The sequence below is a fragment of the Daphnia magna genome, linkage group LG1 (genome assembly GCF_020631705.1).
Source record: "Daphnia magna isolate NIES linkage group LG1, ASM2063170v1.1, whole genome shotgun sequence".
NCBI classification, from domain to species: domain Eukaryota; kingdom Metazoa; phylum Arthropoda; class Branchiopoda; order Diplostraca; family Daphniidae; genus Daphnia; species Daphnia magna.
The window spans coordinates 13,794,734-13,818,630 of record NC_059182.1 but is presented as its reverse complement, the minus strand read 5'-3'; the positions used below and the strand labels follow the sequence as shown (position 1 = coordinate 13,818,630).

Genomic DNA, 23,897 nt, shown 5'->3' with positions numbered 1-23,897 from the left:
ACACGGCGTATTTCTGTGAAAGTTGGCCAGATGTCGCGGGAATTGATGCTTCACTCAGTTTTTAGAAAGCAGACAGCCTGGACTTTCTATCTACTGACAGCTGTTGGATGTTTGGTGATGGTGGCAGTGGTTTTCATTGCGTTAACAATAAGTGAAAGTAGATAGGACTATTCTTTTAATTGCTAGAAGATGGAAGATTTAAAGAAAAGAATTGAACAACTGGAAGAAGAGCTTAAAGCTGAGAAATTAAAAAATGAGACATCTTCTGTGGCACGTCCGAAAATCAGTCAAATGTCTTCTGAGGTGGTGGACTCCAATCCGTACAGGTATGTTGCTTATTTTTAAGGACATTATTGCATAATCCTTTGAACCTAAATATTTTAATTTCTATTTTTCTACCTAGTCGGTTAATGGCTCTAAAGAGGATGGGGATTGTTGAAAACTATGAGAAAATCAGAGATTATACAGTTGCAGTGGTTGGTGTTGGGGGTGTTGGCAGTGTCACTGCTGAAATGCTGACACGCTGTGGAATTGGCAAAGTAAGATAATAAGCTACAAATGTTTTGTGTCATGATAACACAATTTCTGTTGAACAGTTGATCCTGTTTGATTATGACAAAGTTGAGCTGGCAAACATGAATAGACTTTTTTTCCAACCTCATCAATCTGGGCTTTCTAAAGTAGAAGCTGCAGCAAATACTCTCTCCTTCATCAATCCAGATGTACAGTTTGAAACTCACAATTACAATATTACAACAATGGATAATTTTCAACATTTCATGGGAAGAATAAAGTAAATTTATTGCTAGAAGCAATATGTAATTCAAGTTTAATTTTACCTACATTTTGTTGTTTGCAGAGAGGGAAGTCTAACCAATGGCCCTGTAGATTTAGTTCTAAGCTGTGTGGACAACTTCGAAGCTCGAATGGCCATAAATGCCGCTTGCAATGAGATAAATCAAATATGGTTTGAATCAGGTGTGTCTGAAAATGCTGTCTCTGGTCACATACAGTTCTTGATTCCTGGGAAAACTGCCTGCTTTGCTGTAAGATACATCAAAAGATTTTCTGTCTAAAGAAGGCTAACATCTTAAAAATAATTTTGAATCTTACAGTGTGCTCCCCCCCTTGTTGTGGCTTCTAATATAGACGAGAAGACATTGAAAAAAGACGGAGTATGTGCTGCAAGTCTTCCAACTACGATGGCTATTGTTGCCGGATTTTTGGTTCAAAACACTTTAAAGTAAAGGCTGTCTATTTTCCTATGACTTTTATAAAGACACTTGTGTAAGTTTTCTCTGTTAGGTATTTGTTGAAATTTGGCCAAGTGAGTTATTACTTGGGTTACAATGCAATGCAAGACTTTTTCCCTACCATGATGATGAAGCCAAACGATGGCTGTGATGACTACTATTGCCGCTTGCGACAAAAAGAGCAAAGAGAATCCTTAATTCTAAATCCCGTGGAAGAAACTGTGAGCGAAGAAATAGCCGCCGTCGTACACGAAGACAATGAATGGGGTAATTCAACCAAATGACATGAATTAACATATATGGTTGTTTGTCTAATTTGTGCGGTACTCTATATAGGAATTTCATTGGTTGATGAATCAGAACCCGTTGTCGAGGGAGCTCACAGTGAAATAGCACCCGGAATTCATGCAGCGTACGATTTGCCTGTTGCTGAAGAGGTAGTAGAAGGGTCATCCGACTCTGCCGACGCCAATATCAGTCTCGAAGAACTTATGGCCCAGATGAAATCCATGTAAAGTATATGTTAATTGTTAACTATCCATGGAAAATTGTGTGTTAAAAATGGTATAAAGTACCAAATATTCCTATATTCAACAGGGGGTTGTTACATTTCTCATACACTAATGGTTTTAAGACATCTTTTGCAGTTTCTTGTTTAAAAATCCAGGAAGTGATGCAACTCCTGCCACAAGCATTAGGTTGCATACCATCTGAAAATTCAGTAAATCATTGACTGATGTAAGTTCAGACAGCACACTTCCTGCTTTCACACACACAAAGTTGTATGGCATTAGACCTATAAATGCCGTGACAGCAAATATTTTAATAGGAATTCCAAGAATCGGAGATGTCGCATTTATAAACCAATTGGGAGAGACAGGCACAAGCCTCAGTGACAGCAAAAAGTATGGAAGTCTCTCCTGGTTGTTGTCAACCTGCATAGCAAGCATTAATTGATAAGTGCTTAAATGAACATGGTTTATTTATAATTACCTGTGCCCTTAAGTGGCTCATTTTTTCAGGCCAGGTATTGAGTATGAAATCAGTTCCTGACAGCAATGAAAGGAAATAACACATGGATGCACCAGTTGCAGTTAAAAGGCTAGAAAGACATGTTCCTTTTACAGTTCCATAAAGTGCTCCAGATAAAATGTTCTAACAACAATAACTTCATCATAAATATTAAACCACAAATAAATATAAGAGTTACCAGGAAAACTGAGCCTGGGATTGCAAAGGTTTGCTTGTAAAGATATGATGTACAGAACAGAATGTAAACATATAAAGGGTGGAATTTCTTAAATTCAAGTAATGTCTCAGTTAAAGTCTTCAGATCCTCAAGGTTTCCTGGAAATTTCAGCACATCCTGGCAAAAATTTACCGCAAAGTTAGGTGCCTCTATAAACAACGGTTTCTTGTAAGTTGTAAATATTAATTATACCCTTAAGTTTTTAATAGCCTCTGAATCGGGTACGAAAACGGTGGTCATAAGAAGTAACCAACCAGTGGCGGCAAGCCAAATAACTGGTAAATATAATAAGCTACCCACCACAAGCGATACTTACTTATCAACTAACCTTAATTTTCTATTTTTTTTTTTTTTTTTTTTTTTTTTTTTTTTTTTTTTTTTTTTTTTTTTTTTTAAAAAAATTTTTATTTTCCCCCTTTTTCCCTATTTTTCAATTCCACTTAGGGTTTCAATGTTTTTTTTTTTTAATAATTTTTAAAAAAAAAAAAAGCCTCGGATATCCAGCCAATCACTACCAGTTATGCATGATAGGTTTTTAAAAAACCAATGGTATATCTAGCTATTAGCATCAACAATATCGCCTAAAGACCTAATTTTTTAAATTTTTTTTTTTTTTTTTTTTAAAAAAAAAAAACCGTGATTCTATTTAGAAAATAAGACCGTAACTATTCTTTTTGAAACATGTAACCCCGATAAGCACTTAAGCTCTACCCCAACAAAAATCATTTTTTAAATCTATGGTTCTTTCCAGTCCTTTTAATTTGTTGACATTTACTTGAACAAATTCTAGAAATTGCTAACACATGAAAAAAAAAACTAGCATTTTTTAATAAAAATTTTTTTTTTTATTTTTTTTTTAAAAAAAAAATTTTTTTTTTTTTTTTTTTTTTTTTTAAAAAAAAAAAATAAAAACGTGGGGCTAATGGGGTTTTTTCTGTGTTCTCCCCTGGGGGCCTTGAGAACATGTAAAACCTTAAAATGTTTAGACCTGGAAAATCCATGCAAATACTTTAGCATGGGAATGAAACACCATACGGCTAAACCGCGAAACAAACCTATCTTGATTCGCAACATTTTTTTTTTTTCCCTTTTGCCCCTGCAACCGTGCTCAAACCTCTACCTCTACTGACTATCTCGAACCCTAGAAAATCACGGCTGTCAAAAGAAAACAATGCGACTTTAACGGCATCTCTTGGCCATAGGCCTCATAAAACATTGAGGCACGGTCTAGGCGGCTGCGAACTTCGAATCCTACCATAGATGCGGGCTTGTAAAAACCTCAGAAAAAAACAAAGTATTACGACACTTTTATTTATATTATATAATGATAAATGTATTTTAAAGATACAGTAAAGAAGTCCACCTAATCTTGGTAGCAGAGAAGTGTGGGCGGAGAGCTTCCGATGCTTGCATCCTTAGTGACGTGTCCCTTGATGACTAACTTTAAAAAAAAAATGGTGCCCATTTTTCCGGGAAAATCTTCTACCCCAATTCAAATCTAATTTACTTATAGGTAATCTTGTCCACTTAAGTGCCGGGTGTTGTACGGATGGTATTTGGTATTCTTCACAAAACCATTCCTCTATCATATTTTTCTTTTTTTCCGGTTGCTGTTTAATCACTTAATTATACCGTCTGCTATCGTTAGTGTACACAAATCTTTCGGACAGAAAACATCTGTTGAAGTGTAAAATGTTTGCGAAATTAAAGAAAAAAGTTGAAGATCTAGAAGGCTCCGACCTACACAAATTAGCAAATTCTATAAGCTTCTCAAATGTCACTGGAGGTCCCGAAAAATCTGCTTCATCGAATTCAATTAAGTCTCATGATAATTTTGTGGCTTCATCGCAATCCCAGAAAGGATCAACTACAAGTTTATCCTCGATGCAGGGAGGGATCAGGCCAGATGAAGCTGATGCAACAATAGCTACAGACAAAAAATGGAAACAAAGGTTAGTTGAAATAGAAAATGAGTGGAGAGTCAAAGTTATGGTGCAAGAACACGAGAAAGAACAGATTGCAAAAGACCGTGATTTGCTCAACCAGCAGAAAAGAAAAATGGAAGAAGAGATAAAAGAATTGAAAGGTTTGTACAAGTGGTTCTTCTCTATTGTTTTTTTTTTTAAATTAATAATGTCACATGGCTCCAGGTTATCAGGATAAATGTCTGAAAGCTGAAGAAAGCCTCAAACAGATGCAAGAATCGAATAAACGAGAATCAGCCTCACTACAGCTCTTGGTAAACATTTTGTTTCTACTATTCCAAAAACACATTTTTTTCTCTAATTTAACCTGTTTTTTTTCCTTAGTTGTCAAATGCCAGTGTTGAAGTTGAAGACATGAAGGTGAAGGATGATCAACTCCATAAAGAATTGATCAAGAAAGATGAAATGATTAAAATGCTTCAAGTTCAAATACGTCTCAATGAGGAGATGTATCAAAACAGCAAAAAATCGGATTTAGAAGGGAGCAGCCAAGAACCCCAGGTTGATAGACTAGAACATGAAAATCTTCAAAAGCAACTTCAGTTAAAACATGAAGAAAGGCTGAAAACACTTGAAGAAAGCTTGGTAAATTAATGTGATATTTTCTTCCAATATTGTAGCTTATTCTATCAGGTTGATTTGATTACAGATAGCAAAAGATTGTGAACTTCAACGGTTACAAAGGCATTTAGATCAAGGGAAAACGGCCCTTGATACCATGACGCAGAATTGGCAAGAGGAAAAAACCCATAATTTAAGTTTAAAAGACAGAATTGCCCAACTGTCGGAAGAAAAAGATCACTTTGTTGTTCGGAATGCTGAACTTTCACAGCAAGTATCATTGAGCCAGCAGCAATTGCAGCGGACCGAGAAGGAGTTGTATGAACTTCAGGATAAATTTTGCAACACGGAGAAGGAGAACCAGCAAATTAAACTTCTGCTGGCAGACGCGGAAGCCCGAGACGAGAACTCGGAGCGTACTTGCAAATTACGGTCACAGATTGCTGAATTGGAAGCAGCGTTTTCGGAAAAGAACAAAACCATCAAATTGCAGCAACAGCGATTGGCCGACATGAAAAAGACACTACAAAAGGAATTGAAGAACCAAAACAATGACGCTGATTGTCTTTCAGTGCCTACATCTTTGCCAATAGCACCAAAAAGTCCCATTCTATCACAAGCCCCGCAATCTGCCAAGAGTGAAATGGAAGAAGTGAATTTTAAGTATCTGAAACATGTCATATTCAAATTCTTAACAAGTCGAGAGTATGAGGTAATTCGCTTTGCTTGTTTCACAATATTATTGGTTTGTCCTTTTCCTAACATCTATTAATGGTTGTTAACAGGCACAGCATTTAACACGGGCTGTCTCAACCTTGCTGAAATTGACACAGGACGAGGAAAAACTGTTGAAAGAAACGCTGGAGTGGAAGATGTCATGGTTTCGGTCACGACCGGACTTAGGGACCGGACAAGGTGCCATGTACATTCCTCCGACGCATTGATACCTACCGGCTTCTTGTCGCAATTTATTCGTGCAGCATTTTGCAAGTCGAGCAAGTTTAATAGCTGATCTGCTCCAAAGAATCTTAACCCTGTACAGAAACACTCCAGACTTGATGTCGTGTACCCTTTACATTGTAAACCTTACCTCTCGTATGGCCTCCTTGGATACTGCAGCTAGTAATCGTGTAATAATGGCTTTTTATTTAAAAAAAGAAAATGTTTCCATTAGTCCTTAATCATAGTCATGTGTTGCGTTTCCCATATATATCTAGCTCTGCAGCCACGGGCGTTAATTACTGGCCATCTGTCGAACGAGACCAGCGCGCGTTGCTACGTTATAAATCCATGACGGATGAAACGTTATCAATTAGATGTGACGTTCCATTTTGGAATAGATTGTCCGCTGGAGCGTGTTAATCCTTTATGTGTAAATTCTCATCCACGGCAGGTACGCTGTTGGATCTGCAGCTCGGGTGTTGATTGGCATTAAAGTAAATATCCGTTTGGCAAACGAAGCAACAAGCGTCCGCGACTCCCGTTGAGTGGGATGGAGTGCTACCCGCTTGAGGCAATGTTGAAGTAGTGCGCGTACGCAGCCGCACTAGCCAAGAAGCGTTTGTCGTTCAGGTTGAGCGATCTCCTGCCTCCTCCTTTCCTATCCTCTTGATCGCCATGCACAACGAGCAGCGCGCTTTAAAAATCCGGCAGGAGCAAAATCTCACAGGTCATTCGAGCATCACGCCCCGATGCACGCGGACCATTTTTCGTCCCGTCTGCTGTATCAATAGTGCGTCTAACCGTCGGATTTCTTTGTAGGCGACACCTCTTACGTGGAAAAATCGTGAACTAAGACACACAGTGCGACGCAGTTTTCAGGGATTATTTGCATCATTTCCTCAAACTTTGAGTTTTTCGCACTTCTTTTTACGCCATGGTGACGGCACTCAGGTAAGATATTCATCACCTTTAAAATATATTTTTTCGTTTGCTAGTGCCAACGTCATTGGATTTCGCGTAAAAAGAAATCCCTCTGTGTTTTATTCCTGTTGCTGGAAACATATTCTAAAGAACTATCTTTCACCCACGGCTATATGCTTTCATTCAACATCATCTGCGAAATGCTCGTACAAATTCTTAAAAAAATTGAAGACGGCCTTCTTATTTTTCTTTTTCAAGCCGATAGATATGAAAAGCTGATCAATTTCTGATGGGTTTGAAATGGGGATGGGCGATGAAAAGATTTTTCTCTCGTTAGAAATGCATGCAAAGATGGATATGAAAAAGGGGCAGTTGTGAAAGCAATCGATTATACTGGCCGTGGGTTATATCTAGTCGAGATGAAGGAATCAGATCAAATCGGGTCAATACGCTGTTTTTCAACTGAAGTTATTGCTAGAGCAAATTCTCATCTCTTAATGTATAGAAATAATCTCTTTCACAAAACTGGAAAGTTTCGCTATGCAGTTTGAACTAATTAAATGGGTTACGTCAAACTGGAAATGCACAGAACTGATGGGGGAGGAGGTAGGTCGCTGATCGGAAGACAGATGAAGGTGGGGGAAGTAAAAGGAAAAGGTACAGTCGTCGTAATCGAAATGAAAGCAACAAAAAAAAAAAATGACAATCGGTGAGAGAATGCTACGTCACAGACACACACACACCCACAAAAGGGGCGAGGTTAGACGAACTTTCTTGAGGCGATCTATTTGGTCGGAAGAACACGCCGAATGTGACTAGGGACTCTCAAATTGAATAAAAGGATTATTTCATCCGGAAAAAGAAATGGAGGAAACAAAAAAAAAAAATTCGTAATGTAGAAAAGTGCGTTCATCCAAGAGCGAAAAAACTAGACAAACGAAAAAAAAAAAAGACACGATCGATTGGATCAAATAGTCCATTGTTTCTACAAAAGAATATAAGGAAAGGGAATCGAACAATTTTTTTTTTTTTGTTTAAAATCTCTTGTGGCCATCGATAAAGCGGCTGACAGCGGCGAAAAGATTGCGGACAAGATCTTTTCTTCCGTCAATCGGAAGAAAACAATCCAAAACAAAGAGTATAATTTTTTGCTCCAATCTTTTCTCTTCCATTCATTTGATGCAATCCAATCTTGGAAGAAGATAGTCTTTGCTAACCGAGGCACTATGCTGAAATAAGACGAGCAACCCCAAAAAGTGCAGTGCTGTTATTCCCATCTTGTCCAGCCGCCGGGGTAGAGTGACGCAGTGCTTCACGCGATCTTTTGATCTGATAGACGCTTCGTTGCTACGCTTTTCTGCGTTTTAATGGTCCGAACGATAGATCCTCTTTTCTCTTGTTAAATGTCATGTTGGGCTTGTTTGGCTTGAACGCCCTTAGCGCCTTTTCATTTCTGTTCTTTGTGTAATTTCGATCTATTCCAGTGGTCACACGAAAGTTCTTTTAAAGGAATTATGAGGATGATTTCTACTGATGAAAGCGAGTGAATCTTACATCAATGCGTGCAATTAACGTTCCTATTTCAAACTATTTTACATCTTTATATTTTTTTATTGGGTCAAAAGAAACGCATTTTTTTTTTTCGCCCCTATCACTTTTATCGCTCATCTCATCCGTCTTCGTGTCCCTATCCGGTATGTCTTGTAAGCATTTCCTTAAGCTGACCAGCGCACCAGCTTCGTTAATAGTCGCGTCATGGCCCTCTTTTGGTCGCTAAAGCATTCTACAGAAAGAGCGTCATCTTTTCAATAAAAATTAGGGAATGCGATAAAGAAAGAGGATGAGACAAAAGCGACCATTCGAACAAGAACGAAATGTAGCATATAAGACTCTTGTGAGATTAACATTTTTCATGATTACCCGTTTGACATACCCGCGACTCTTGCTGGAACACGTAACAATAATGTTGCAAGGTATTCCAGAATAACAGCGTTTTTGTTTTCTCTGCAACAGACGTCGAAAAGAAAAATAATCTTTGCATGTAAACGCACGTCTTTGCGGCTAAACGAAAGGATTGTTTTTACAAGTGAAAAAGAGCAACGTACGCGCGCCTTGCTCTTTTAATATTTTCCCAGCTGCTTCTCCAGACTTTTTTTTTTTGAAAGAATAACAACGTATGGCCTTGTGTGGTGATCTTTGAAGGATCGTCTTTCCGGCTGTCATAGTTTTTTTTTTTTATACCTTTTACTTTCCATCAAAGAATGTGCCTTTTCCTATATTACAATTTTACCTCCTTAAAAAAAAAAAACAACTATTTTATTACGCAAGCGCATCCCATTCAGTGGAAGCCAAGTTTTTATTTAAAAACATATTTATCCAAACGGATTTTGATGCGGATGGTCCCATCACTCGAACTAGTTCCGGGCGGAGAGAACTCTATGACACGAGGCACATATGCTGCTGCGGTACAGGAAAAGAAAAAGAGGCAGCAAAATGTTGAATCGGTGACAAGGATAGACTATGCTGTCCGAAACAGTCGACCGGAATATCCAGCGGGAAGGAGAAAAGCAGAATAGAAGAAAACTTGGAACCCGTGAAGAAATGGGAAGATAAAGGAGTGCGGGAAAACTGTAACGTCAATGTGTCCACCATATCCTGGGAAGGTCCCTATTTTTCTTTCTTGTGGTGTAGATATATTTTTATTTGATTCAAAGCCCTGTCGGAGGTTTTACACATCCATTCTCTTTCTGTTTTGCTGGGATTTGTTTCCGCTTAGGCGAGGACGTCGTCGGTTTTTCGACGTCAAGATTTCAGGCGAAAAGAAGGAGAGAAAAAAAGTTTTTCGTCCCAGTCTTTACCTTTTATTGCCGCTCCGCTGGCGTCCAACTTGTCGAAGTGAAAGAATGAGTGACAGGACTATTAAGCTGGGCTTGGGCAAAAGAAAAAATGGTTTTCTAGGTATTCTTTTTTTTTTTTTTATTGATTGTTAAGTTTTCGCGTAACTGTGACAGGGACAGTGATTGAACTTGCGCAAAAATCGTATTTTTCTTGTTGCAATCAACAAACGTTCCCTCCGATTTTCCGCTTGGCCTTTTTTGTTTTATTTATGAGCAGACAAGACATTGAGTCATCGAAATAATGGGCAAGTGCAGAAAGTGTCACGGACACGTATCTTATTTTTGTTTTTTTTTTATTCTCTGTTTGATCTTTCTCTCGTTATATTCCGGGTCCATCCGCCTATTAGTTCCTTTGATGTGGTTCCCTAACGTCTAGACGTGCCGACTTGTAACGGATCATCAAGTCGGCCTCTTCCCGGTCGTCGCCTGACTGCATGAACAGTCATCATTTCGGATAAACCTTCCGGATGCAAAGAAGGAAATCTAAAAAAAAAAAAAAAAGAGGAACAAACACACAAAAAAAAGGATAATTCTTATTCTTTTTGATAGGTGGTTTGGTACATTTTTAGTACGTACAATATAGACGTTTATCTAAAAGAAATCCACTCAGCAGTTGAACGTACAAGCCCTAACAATATAGAGAATTATTCTTCCATTTTTGTTCCTGGTCCTCTGTATATTTACACATTCCATGGCGTGTCGGGCCACACCCTGTGTATATAATTCGTTCTCTACAGGGGAGAAAATGGATCGGTCGAGCTGAGCGGGAATTGTGGACATAAGCCGATGATGATGAATCGTCGCCTTGCTGAATCCTAACGATAAGGACTCTCATTTTTTTTTTCTCCAGCAAAATAGAGAGCACAGAGTACAACCAATCGTGAAAAGAGATCAAGAAATAACGTAGATTCTTTATGAACATTTACGTGCATAAGCCAGCACAGAAACCAGCATTTGCCTTCATCTTTTCGTATTTCCCTATCGCCCGAGAGTAGGTCTACAAGATTCTCAAATTACTATTTAATTCTGGGTTTTACTTTTGCTTAAATTCTTTTCTAGGTCGAATGAATAATGAAAGAAGCGAGCACGAAGGGCACTAGCGTTGCATCAACGAAGCCTTTGGAAGCGAATGAATAATTTAGAAATTCATTCATAGTTCACTTGCAGACCCGTTTGGTTTTAGCTGTAAAAAACAAACAAACAAATCAACGGCAAAAATGTTTTTACAACAACTTTGCTATCGCTTTATTTATTCTACTTTTGACAATAGAAAGCCTCCTATAGGACGAGTATAAATATTCAAATGGGTATACGAGTAAAAAAAATATGAAAGTGTTTTGTGATGGGATAGTTTGCATTGTTGTGTATTATACAACTTTTGTGTGTACGGTTGCGTTGTGTGAATAAAACGAGCTGCAATTCACAGTTTTGTTGATATGGCCCTCCAGCAGCAAAGGGAGTGCCAATTTTATGCTTCGTTTTCCAATTTGATTGACACAATCCGATAGATATGATGAGTTTTGTAGAGAAAAGAAGAGGGGGAGGACAGGGTAAAGAATAGGTATCCAGAAAACGCCCCTATTCCCCATTTGCATTTTCATTTGAATAAATTCCATGCAGTACTAGGCTAAGAAACTCGTCTTCCAAGGGAAGCGGAACGGCAGAAGCGAGTGGGTGGAATAATACTTGATGAAAAAGCAGAAAATAGATTGAAACCTATCCTATGCTGTTCCTATAAATAACTCGAATGTGTCGAACGATCTTGAACTCTTTTTTTTTTCTTTCTTTCTGTCTCTTCCCCCCATTCAACGTGGACGCTTCCGGCTGTTCCATCTCCATTTTAAAGGGTTTGAGAGTCTCTGACCTAGGCTATATACAGTATGTAACCGAAAAGAGTGACTAGCCAGCCAGAAACTAATTGGGAATGACGGTGCGTGACCGACGCTTGTTATTTATAAGGGCATGCAACTTTTGTACGGATAGCGCTCCGTTATTGGAACTTATTACATCGTCAACTCTCTTCGTGGATTGGATATGACCAGTGAGAGATTGATGGACAAGACTTTTTCCTGCCCACCGATCTATTATGATTTTCGTGATAATTATTCCACCCCATCCAGTGTAGCCTTGTCCAGTTGTCATTGAATGTCCGATAACCCGCACACAGTCCGCTTTTCTAAATCATGAGTAATGTGCTGTTCCAATCAATCGTTATTTACCTACTGCCACTAGCTTCGTTACGTTTACTTAAAGGCCACCAGAAACGTGAACTAAGTCGTGAAAAATGATCGTGTTTGACTGTGATCTAACGCAGTAAAAGATATATAGACTAGTATTAGAAGTGGCCAGTCAGACCATTAAGACTGAAGTTTCATCATTCTGTCTCATTTGTATTTTTTAAGCAATCGTAAACCCAATCGCTAACAGAACACTTTACACGAACACAGCCTGCAAAGCGAAAAAAAAAATGGATATAGCCACTAAGAACGATGCGCATAATCTTGTTTTACTGGAACACTGTATAAAACAAGGTTCCATTAACACGTACGACGAAACGAAATGGTAGTTTTCTCTCGCTCTGCCAACTAGAAAAGAAAACTGGCAAAAAATATTCCATTGGGAAATGCTGACGGATGCAAGTGTACCTCAAGTAGATATCTACGACCTGCCACGATCAAGTGCTTTCCAATGGAAATAGATCGCCATCACGTACCGTTGGGATATAGCCAACCAACATCTTAAAATAAACCATCCCTCACTTTAAGTTAAAAGAACTGTTCCAAAACCTTAAAGATCGTCAGAGAATGAGGAGGTAGTGGATCTTGGAAAATGACCTTCCCAAAATTGTCTGACAACGAGATGGGCCCGCATTTGAGTCCCTGGAACACCATAGCAAAGGACGAAATTCAATTACCCGTGGCTATAGAAGTAATCGTTAGTTACATTTGAATTTTCCCGCAAATTTCACTTGATATTTCCTTTTACTCTGTCCAAAGTCCAACCAATCCCGTTTGGAAGCTCTTACCCTCTTAGCTCAATGCAAAAAGAAGTGCGCAACAAAACAAGGTCCAATCGACAGAAAGAAAAGCCAACTAAATATTGGTGGGTGTGTATGTGTCCATACTGTATAAGGTTTTATGTTATAAAGCGAAGGGACGTTTTGGGTGGGAAGAGGAAATCAGGAAAAGAGATGATGCTGTATATCTTCCTGTTTGCTTTTAGCCCTGGAGTGCCCTTATTGATTTCAAAAGAAACTCCATATACGCCAAAGTCCATTTTCCCTTCCATTCTCCCTTTCTTCCCATAAAGAACCAATTGTCAATTTCGTCGGGTTTGAATATTACATTGGCATATATAATGGCGAGGAGAGCGTAGATACATATCAACCGTGAAACCATTTTGCTTCATATCGAATTTTCCACGGAGGCGTAATGAGGGTCTCGTCGTGGGGGCGACGGAAGTGTGGAAACAAGTTGGAGCTTTCCGCCTAGTGTCACAAAGAAACGTCACCATCGTGGAATAACTTATGAGAACTAAAAGCTTTTGCTACTTCCCTCGTTTTGTTTTAAAGATTTGTTGATCATGTCGTATTGCCAAGGAAATGCATCGCCGTAGTTTTCACGACAACAATAATACTTTGATGCTATCGTGATATAAAATTTGATGTTCTGGTGATAGACTTTGTCACATACATCCAATGCCAACGCACCAATTTTAATTTAGCGTATACTTAATATGTTTATAGGCATTCGGTCTATTCAGAAAACTGTCTTTTTTGTTTCCTGGACACAAAATGTCTTGCTTTCTTGTTGGAGAAGACAAAAGACGATCGTCGTAAGTTAAACGACAGAAAAGGTTGTCACCCCCTTTCAGGAATATTCCGTTGGGGCTTGGCTGGAACAGAACGCAATTCAATATTAGCAAAGAACCGGAAAGCAAACAGCCGCAAGAAACTGCCTCTTGCTATTAACAGCATAGACTGCAACTTTCTACACAACACGCAACTCTATTTCGCGTTCATTTGTGACTGCCTCAGGCAAAACCGGATTTTCCGGTTTTAATCGTTTAAACGTAGAGTTAACGGATATTAGTGGATATCGTAGTAATGGCTAGTCTCGTTACAGCCAGCAAACGTGGCTGAAGGCAAAACTAGAATAGTTAGATTTTCTTTAATACTTCATCACGTTGAAACGATTTAAACGTGATTAGTTTTCTGCTACAGATTGCATGGTACGTGATCGTGTAACCAACGTTTACTTTTCAACTCTGAAGAGTCTCTTGAAAAGGATGACCTGCTTAAATGTTTTTCCATCCTGTTTTCTGATATTATTATTGTTATAAGCTCTTGATGTTAATAATGTCAGCCAACTGTCTTCTCTAGTTTGCCTCCCCCTCAGATCTCGACCAAGTCATGTACACGGCCCTGTATTATCAAGAGTAAAAACAAGGGCGTTACGGTCTTATTAACATTAAGCGGATGAAATATTCAGTCGGTTAAGTAGCAGCAAAACAGCTATAAATGGAAACTGGATGCAACTGGCCAACGTTCATCCTCCTCTTTTGTTCATATTATATCTGTAATACGAGTTTCATTTCCTAGTCGGATTTCCCTCAAAAAGTTTTGCTGTTCATAAGATACTCTGACTTTTCAGTTAAAGAATTAAATATGGAAATACCGTTGGTTTATTTCCATGATTCGTACCGGCCATGTTCACTTCGTACATTACTTTGCCGAGTTCCATGGCAATTTGCCCCCATTTTCTAAAACATTGAAATACATGTTAGTTTATGTGTATACATCCAAAAGTTTCCTGTTTTGCTGCTTTACCCAATCTCCATGTTGATCCGATTAGCCGTCAAGAAATGTCTTGATGTAATGGCTCAGGATAGTCTGCCATAATAAATCCAGGGCCAACCAATTCCCCCTATGACCTTTGAGAAAGATTTCAATTCACTAATGCAGACGAAAGTGTATTGATCTGATTCTCAAAGTTCTCCCATCATTATGGAAATGTAATTTACGTGATAGTCTTATGACATTGGTACGTAGCTATTAAAAGTGAAAAAAAGAATAATAATTGCTCTGTTAATCAAGGTATCCATGGTGCTGATGAAATCCGGCGACTAGCTCGATTGCTTGCAGCAATAATATTTAACAAAAGATGGATGGCGAGAATCGAATCATTTTGAACGTGGGTGGTTTTCGTTTCGAGACGTACCGTACAACGCTGAAGAAAATCCCTGCCACAAGACTTTCAAGATTAACAGAAGCCCTGGCCAACTACGACCCGGTTCTCAACGAATTCTTCTTCGACCGTCACCCAGGTGTTTTTGCACAGATCCTCAACTATTATCGAACTGGCAAACTTCATTATCCGACCAACGTCTGTGGTCCTCTCTTCGAAGAAGAACTCGAATTCTGGGGCCTTGATGCTAATCAGGTTTAAAATTCAATCGTTATTCACGAATGTTCTATTGAAAATGTTTAGATCGAAAAGAAATCGATAGTTGCATCTAAAAATAACAAAAGAGGGGATTTGTTTATCGATGTTTCATGCTGAAAATCAACAAACAGGTGGAGCCATGCTGTTGGATGACGTATACAGTTCATCGAGACACCCAGGTATATTTTTCTTTAGCTTTGTTTATTTTACGTGTTATTGAAGGCATCGTGTTTGTTTTACATTATGTCTACATCGCTCAATTCCCGTAAATATATCGATACTGTTTGACTGCTGTTGCAGACGACATTAGCCATTTTGGACAAGTTGGATATCGAGACGGACAAGCCAAGTCAAGAAGAAGTGGCTCGTAGATTCGGTTACGAAGAGGCGTACCATAAAGGCCGTCTAAACTGGTGGCAGCGGATGAAACCCAAGATCTGGTCCCTTTTCGACGAGCCTTACTCTTCCAATTCAGCCAAGGTTAGTAACAGAAAGCTTTTTCTCACAGTCTTCTGGTGTTGCTTTATGAAATGCCAGCAAATGTCAAACTAGTTTTCTATTTTCCTCTCAGTTGTAATCAAACCTATCAGAGTTAGTCAAACAAGCAAAAAAATGAGTTTTGATTAGTTTCGTCCAATCAGCTGATCGTTGATGACCTTTCCTCAATTTCTTTTGTTTACTCCCCACAAACGAATTTGCTCAATTATTTCTCTCGGGGGAAAAGGCATAACCAACGTCACGAGTTTATAGTGTATCCATGTACCATAAAGGCGTGCAGGCAATAAGAATTAGGTTTCTGTCAAGGCTAATACCACGTACTAACTCGAATGGCAATAAATCTAAATTTGATCTAGATTTTCGTCGAAATGTAGTAGGAAGTTCTATTGAATCACTGACACTGTCTCTAGGAGACATGCTCCTAATGTTTTTCTTTACTTGTGGTTGATTAAGTTCCGTATCTGAGACCGAGCTGTAAATTGCCTGTCAGTCATTTTGGCGCATGGCTTCAGTATCTGGCAGCTCAGAATTGATTAAAACACTTTCCGTTTCGGGAGAAAGATGGGAAGTTGAGGCACGCTGTGATACCAATAGACACAAATACCTTTCAAAACTTTATTATTCAGATGAATATAAATTTCATATTTCAGATGAAATTGAGAATACCTGTTGTCATTGTTGTGTGTGTCGTCTTTCTTCGCTATCCATTCTGGTCACCTCCTACGTTCCATCGGAGTAAAGGTGAACGGAAGCCACGTAAATAGATTGAATAATGAAATAGCATTTAAGTTGCAACGTCAAAGACTTTATTTAAAAGGCGACGCGTCGCAGCCAAGACTCTATGTACTTTAATATAGTCTAAAAACAAAAGACTGGCGTAAATTTAAAGATCAATGGATGCCAGACAACGAGCGAACGAAGCAGCTCTAACATGTTTTTTGAAACAAAAAAGAAGTCTATCGAACGGATAATAAGTCTTTGTTACGCTCAAAAATGAATAGAAAGTAATTTAACAAAGTTTAGTGTTTCAAAACTCTTACAAGTTGCAACGAGAAACTTTCACTTCCTTAATATCCCGGACATATTTTCTCTTTCGCGCTGCTGCGTTTCTCTCCGGCTCATCCATCAGCCCCGTTTTCCATGATAATAAATTAGATGTAGCCCGGAGCAATTTTGCCGATCAAAAGGGAAAAGATTTTTTTTTTTTTTTTTTCTAATAATCTTTATACATCTTAAAACATACTGTATCCATCAGTCGCCAGCCTTTTGTCTGTGTCATTTTCTAGCGAAGGGATTTGACATCGTGGTGTCACTATGGTCAAAAGAAAAGAGACGGGCCGGATGCGCTTTCATTACTCGAGTGCCATTTAAGTGGGATGGATCGAATACAACGATCGGGCAAAAGAGAAATCCCCATAGACATTTTCCTGTATTTATTATATATAGTTCAGCTCTTAAATTCCCAACAATTCAAAAAAAGAAAAAGATAAATGTGCGTGTGTGGGTACGGGGACTTCCATCACATCTTCTTTGTTCCGCACATAGCGACATTTTGAATTCCTTCTCAAAGTCCGATTGCATCAACATCATTTAGTAGATGTATCTATACTCTAGAGATATGTGAATTGAAAAAAATAAATAAAATGTTGGTCTTTTGATATCATCTTCTGTGGTATGACCCATCAGTTTGCTGTTATAGATCTTTCCCTTTGGATATGTGTCTATACCGCGAGTGTTATTGATCCAAGCGTTGATGCCATGGTGCTTTACATAACATAAATATGTAGGGAACCATGCAGAGGCGTAAATGAAACAAAAGACACACACGTAAAAGAGGCTTGTCTCCCCCGCTTTTTTTTTAAAACTCCCATTCGAACATGAGCCCAAAAATTCAGGAGAAAGAACGAAATAATCAGAGATACAAAAAAAAATATGGCACTCATGTGCTGCGCCCCGTGTTCAATTTAATGCAGCTTACTATGTGCTATTGTATTATACGATATTGAACACGGGAACGGTTCGCCCATTTTTCCATGCTGTATATTGGGGCAGGTTGGTTCTATATACAATATCGTGCCAGCTTATTTCAATCGTTATCCGTCTAGGCCATGTAATCAATATGAGATTCAAGAGATAGAGAATTGATTCATAAAGCTTTGGTTTTTTTTTATAGTCTGATTCGATGACGGAGAGTGGAAGGTACCACCCACGGGGAAACTTACGAGTTTTTATGTAATGATGAATCTGTCGACGTGTTCACAAATCCATGATACAACTTGTTGGACTTGTTTATTTATTAATTTCTTCGTTGAACAAATGAATAGCTTTGAAACCGTATCATTCCGCTGCTCTAACGGTATTATATAATTGAATTCTGCGATGAGCGTAGGACGATAACAATAAGGCAACGTCAAAATAGAAATGCTCTTTAGGCAAAACGCCGAATTGAATGCAGAAGATTGGATCGCTCCCAACGATATAATATGTTTTAAAAAGGGGAATATAAGAATGGCCGCGGGATCGATGATCCATTAGGATTTCTATTGTTGTATCACAGCCAGCTTGGTGTTAGACTCCAATCTTAGCCACGAACAGCGACACTCGTAAAAAAATAAGTCAAAAACATACACAAAGAAAAGACTTTTTGGAATCGTCGCCTGTTAGCATCGAGGTGATTTTAGATCACAAAAGACGATCGTTGGCAGTCGGTTGATTCTTTTGCACGCAACAGCACCATCCTTTATTATTTCTTAGTTTTTTTTTCATCACGCCGTCATCAGTCCATTAATATGTCAGTAAAAACTAATCTAGACGTCCTTCGACAACAAATCCCATAGTAACTGAAAAAAAAAAAGCAACGGATCAAAGGAAGAAACCATTAAAAAGAAAAGAATTTCAAGGATCTTTGCAATGTGCCGTTTTTTGTGTTTCTTTTATTGCTCCCGCAAACGGGGATCGTTACAGAAATGGAAACAATTCCCGACGTCGTTGTTCACTTATACGACGTGTCCCCCCCTCTTCCTTTTTTCCGTTGAATTATGCAAGCAAGAGGTTATTATTTTCTTTTGGATTTATGTTTTTTTTAGTTGCCTTCGGATCATTGGGCTATGATTACCGACTTTAATGCTTCAATTTTCTTTTTTTTTTAAGATAATGATTTGAAAAATAGTTTAACTACACTTATTCAATGCCACGTCATGTATATTTTTATGCGTGTTTTTCTATAGATCGTTGGCTTGGTGTCTGTATTCTTCATTTGCGTTTCGATCCTGTCGTTTTGCCTCAAGACACATCCCAATTTGCGAGTGCCCGTCATCCGGAACGTCACAATCGATTGGTCGAGATCTGCGCTTTCATCGCCAGTGCTCGACATTTACCACCGCTTTAGAAATCAGCATCCAACACGTCAGAGCAACTGGACAACCAGTTGGACCTTGGACAAGACACGCACCGAACCCCATCAAGCCTTCTTCTTTGTCGAGCTGGTTTGTTTGCTTTCAATCGCAATTCAACACCGCCTCGTTAAATTGATTGGATCGAAATCATGTTACAGATGTGCAATGTCTGGTTCACGCTGGAATTCACTGTCCGTTTTGTCGTGTGCCCCAACAAATGTATCTTTGCCCGGTCGCTTGTTAATATTATCGACTTGGTGGCTACCCTCTCGTTTTACACAGACATTCTCTTACAGGTTAGTGCTATGCATATTGTGTGATATTCCTAATTTAATCTTGCATCTTGAAAATTGCAACTAGGAGCTGGCCCATCACGTAGATAATGCCGATATATTGGAATTCTTTTCCATTATTCGGATCCTCCGTTTATTCAAATTAACTCGCCATTCGCCCGGTTTAAAAATCCTCGTTCACACGTTTAAAGCCTCCGCCAAAGAGCTGACGTTGCTCGTCTTCTTCCTCGTCTTAGGCATTGTCGTTTTCGCCAGTTTGGTCTACTATGCCGAACGACTCCAAGCCAATCCCGACAATAATTTCAAGGTAAGAAATTATCATATTATATGATTTTTCTTTAAACTCATATATCATCGAGGGGGCGAGGTCGTAATAATGCACGTAATATTCCAATAAAATTGCAATCATGTAAGCAATAATGTTGGACGACATCCGCCTCCGAATGAGAAACTGTCGGTGTGGGAGGGGGCAGGGTTCGGGAATCGTTCGCTTACATCTTTCTCCATATCCCCCCCTCGTATAAACACACTCGTAAGCGCAATCACGAATGATGATTAGAGTAGCGGATGTCAGAACGATGACTATTAATACGCACGCCCCCGATGACCGTTTCTTCCCCCGCCCAGTTCAAGAGAGGCAAAAGTCTGTTCCTCGGAAATTTAGTTGGCAACGTCCCCCTTAGGCTGTCCCGAGAGCGTGCGTTAGTGTTAGATAATTATCAAGCTTCCTCTCTGAATGCAGACTTCATTTCATGTCCCGTCTGGAGGTTTTTGTTTATTTGCACAATTGTCTTATTTTAATTGACTGGCGGTGGAGAGACATAACGAGTGCTACACACTGATGGCGATGGTTTAATGCAATCGTATAGAACGAGGAAAAGACAATAATAGGTCGTCAGCGGTTAAGAGCCTAATAGGGAATAAATAGTAAGGAGATTTGAGTGACAAAACCATTATTGCGATGTGGTTGTAGAGAATGGGTTGCGCCATTTCAATCCCTTTTTCGATGTTGACATAAATTCAGACGAGTTGACGCTAAATAGCAACAACAACAGTCAGCGCTACTAACAATAGAAAAGAAAACGATAAATTATCGCTCGAACTGCAGACGACAGTTTAGATCTATTTCTCGCAAAGTTAACGTAATTTTAGTAGCAAATAGAATAACACGTCAGTTCGTCTTCTAATGTATGTCTTGACTAGTGCAATCCGAAATCCATCAGTTCCGCATGTGGCTAGCGGCATTGCGTTTCTATCACGATGACTGCGGGCTAATTCTGTATAACGGCATACGGTTGACTGATTTAATTTTTATCTCTACCCAATGTTCACCTGGCAATCCGTCTTTGCTGTTGCTTCACTTTCCCAAATATTTGATCGAGAGCAGAGCATCCCAGAAGGTCTTTGGTGGGCCATTGTTACCATGACAACGGTACGTTATTGTTCTCTTTGCGTTTTTTTCTTTGTTATTCTATTAATCAATCTTTCAATGGCATTCCGCTGATCAGCCGTTATATATAATGCACCGTCATTGGTTTTAAAATAAAGAGAAAACAATTATTTTGAAATTGGCAGGTGGGTTACGGAGATATGGCGCCAAAAACGTACGTCGGAATGTTTGTCGGTGCGTTGTGCGCCCTGGCCGGCGTCTTGACCATCGCCCTGCCCGTCCCTGTCATCGTCTCCAATTTCTCCATGTTCTACAGCCACACGCAGGTAAATTGCGAGGAAAATTTAAAGATTTTTTCTTTTGTTTGTTTTTTCCTTGAGCTACGTGATTTTTGGACTGAAAAGTTAGGGTTGTAAGTCATTCGTTTGGCAGAAATTTCAGTTTGCTCGTTATGCGCTAGACGTGAAAGCAAATACTTAAACATGAAGAATCCTTTTCGTTTTTGCTTTTCGTATCTTTCTTTTGATCAGTTTTTATCAAACAAGAAATTCAAAAGTCACAAACTTTTTTTTTTCTTTCCGCTGCTCCGGGATCATTGACTGAACTTTTCAATCATCTCGGAGGAATATCGGAAAGGCCAATAAGTCGATAGCTAAACTCGACAGCCATATGATTTTCTTTTCAACGTGAAAGAATAAATTTGATTTATTCTACATGCAAAAAGTGAACGAAGCAAACGAAAATATCAAAACTTTGACTAGTTGTAGAAAACGTTGTAATTTTCTGAAAAGATGAGAAACAAAAATTTCAGAGTGACTGGAATCTACGTACTGTGGAAGCAACAACAAAAAAGGCAACAAAGATATATACTAGATGACATATGTTCTATTCTATCTTTGCCCCATGTTCTCGTATACAATAATGAATGGACATACAAATACAACAAAAGGAGCCTCGCAGCAATGGCTTCCTCATTGTATTTATTTGTCCGTGCAATGAACGTCGGCGTGGTCGAGAAAAGAGACTCGCTAGAACTTTCGCGGGGTAAACATCGTGTATTCTACAGTCTTCTCTTGGCTGAATGATGAGCCAACTCAAAATGGATGTGGAATGAAGGGATCGCCGGGAAAAATAAAAATTTATATACAAAGAACTTTGCTGTATGTACTGAGATCCTCGTTAAGTCTATTTTGTCTGTTTCCAGTTCAGAATGTGCACTGGGTGGTAACAACAAAAGGGGAGGAAAAATAGATGCGTCTTTTCTGAATTCTTTATTCTTTATTTTATGTTATTAATAAAATAAAATAAAATGTATACGTAGGCACGGTCCAAATTGCCTAAAAAGAGACGCAGCGTCTTGCCTGTGGAACAGATCCGGCGGAAGCAACAACACAATCGAAACGAAGGCGGTAATGCTGGCGGTCTCCAGCGGCGGATGAACGCCTTCAAGCACAATCCACCTGCCATGTTGCTGAAAGATGCTATGGCCGTCACCTTTGGCGCAGGTATGTATACCATCCTGATATTATTAAAAATAAAAATGATTAATAATTAGACTCCTCTCGTCATACAGCGGGTGCTTGTAATAACGTGAACGTCGTTTCGATGGCAACCGCCGCAGCGGGAGTTAATAAGATGCCAGGCTGCCCAAGCTCCGTGGCTTCGATACAACCAACGCTGCCTGGTCGGCCATCAGCGGCATTTGATTTCACTGCCCTCGGACTGATGGCCAAGATTATCGGTACAACAAGTCTAACGAAATATTTTTAAATGTATCCATTAATTTTGTTGTGTGAAGAATCTCCACCATTGGTGACTCTGCAAGTGGCCAGTAAGAGTCCATCTTCTTCGCTGGCCTGCCTCCAGCCGTTGCAAGATGGCCTGCAGGCTATGGCTCGTCATTCACCACCTTCTCAGGTGCTGATGTCGGACATTGACGTCGAAGCAAACGAGGTCAAAATCAACGGAAATCATCTCGTAGCTGATGCGGTGACGGAGATGACGTCGATAGAAGCCGGCAAAGATTTGCTGATCGATCAGCCCGCAGCCCCTTCGTTCAGCTGAGAGGCACTTCACCGTTTTCGAACGCTGCATGTGTGGTCTCTCTTCTTCCTTTTCTTTTCCCCACGGTGCCATAGCCGCCACATCAATCGATTAGATTTAATCTATTCGTCGCTGCTGTCCTGTACAATTTTTTCCTCTAGCTTATTTCTATTCTCTCCATCTTTTTCCTTATCTTTTCTAACTCTCTTTTCCTCGTTGACGAATCAGATCTACAATCAAATCTCGAACAACAAATTGATCCAGATGAATTTGTTGATGTACGATGTTTAGATTTTATTTTGTGTTTGCTGTCAGATTCTACTGTTTCATCCACTATCACTATGAACATTTTTACTTTTTTCGAAATGATAAGCAAAACGTTACATTTTTAACTAACAACACGCACATTCAGCTTTCGACATTTGAATTGCCACTCGTAGAAAGCCTTCAGAATGACTTCAGCTTGTTTAATATTCATAAGGAAGCAACAGAGTATAGACCATTTTACCAAGAACCATGAAATGTCCACAGAAAAAAAAAGAAAAAAATAAACATTTGAGTGTCTGATGTTAAGGGGTCGCAAATGTCGAGCTGATGAAGCGTGTTATCAATAAATGCTGAATGTAAATTTGGTCTCCAGCTTTTCAAGCGTTGACGACACGTAATTCTCCAGAGAGGCTTATGTGTGAAATATACTTGCGTCCTGTACATACATCAATACAGACTATTTTCATTTCCATGTATTTAAAATTCAGATTGAACTCATGTTTTTGGTGCAGTGAAACTATCATGCTTAGCCAGGTATACCTTTAGTACTAGTACCCTTTTCCTCCGTATTTCTAAGTGTAAAAAGCAAGAAATCAGCTCTTGGCATTGATACTTAAGCCAGCATTTTTCATAGTTGTTTGCCGATGTATATAGTTGTTGCCAGAATATAAGTCGAATTTAGTTAGAAATTGGTACATATTCGTATCTCAAATTTTCAGAAACAAACGTGAAATAGTTGACGTGCCGACGTTATCTAGC

At 39.1% G+C, this 23,897-nt stretch overlaps 4 protein-coding genes across 4 annotated transcripts; 3 read left to right on the top strand and 1 right to left on the bottom strand.

Annotated features, from left to right (window-relative positions):
- The first annotated feature begins 66 nt into the window (after positions 1-66).
- Positions 67-1,890, top strand: LOC116930035 (ubiquitin-like modifier-activating enzyme 5). The gene is made up of 7 exons (XM_032937383.2): positions 67-326; positions 404-539; positions 597-793; positions 860-1,046; positions 1,116-1,243; positions 1,306-1,520; positions 1,590-1,890. Exons 1-7 carry the CDS (start codon positions 190-192, stop codon positions 1,766-1,768), a joined length of 1,179 nt encoding a protein of 392 aa, XP_032793274.1. The 5' UTR covers positions 67-189; the 3' UTR covers positions 1,769-1,890.
- LOC116930176 (transmembrane protein 41A-A) lies at positions 1,821-2,814 on the bottom strand. The gene is made up of 4 exons (XM_032937567.2): positions 2,695-2,814; positions 2,464-2,619; positions 2,247-2,408; positions 1,821-2,188 (listed from the first exon to the last, which is right to left on the bottom strand). Exons 1-4 carry the CDS (start codon positions 2,740-2,742, stop codon positions 1,883-1,885), a joined length of 672 nt encoding a protein of 223 aa, XP_032793458.2. The 5' UTR covers positions 2,743-2,814; the 3' UTR covers positions 1,821-1,882.
- Positions 2,815-3,997: 1,183 nt separating this feature from the next.
- LOC116929979 (golgin subfamily A member 1) lies at positions 3,998-6,229 on the top strand. Its single transcript, XM_032937315.2, has 6 exons — positions 3,998-4,015; positions 4,151-4,588; positions 4,653-4,741; positions 4,812-5,072; positions 5,137-5,760; positions 5,834-6,229. Exons 2-6 carry the CDS (start codon positions 4,195-4,197, stop codon positions 5,990-5,992), a joined length of 1,527 nt encoding a protein of 508 aa, XP_032793206.2. The 5' UTR covers positions 3,998-4,015; positions 4,151-4,194; the 3' UTR covers positions 5,993-6,229.
- A 479-nt stretch (positions 6,230-6,708) lies between these two features.
- LOC116929947 (potassium voltage-gated channel protein Shaw) lies at positions 6,709-23,589 on the top strand. The gene is made up of 12 exons (XM_045174611.1): positions 6,709-6,941; positions 14,904-15,249; positions 15,384-15,431; positions 15,553-15,732; positions 18,978-19,235; positions 19,304-19,441; positions 19,506-19,745; positions 20,826-20,870; positions 21,014-21,154; positions 22,150-22,333; positions 22,402-22,569; positions 22,627-23,589. Exons 2-12 carry the CDS (start codon positions 14,971-14,973, stop codon positions 22,890-22,892), a joined length of 1,947 nt encoding a protein of 648 aa, XP_045030546.1. The 5' UTR covers positions 6,709-6,941; positions 14,904-14,970; the 3' UTR covers positions 22,893-23,589.
- The last annotated feature ends 308 nt before the right edge of the window (positions 23,590-23,897 follow it).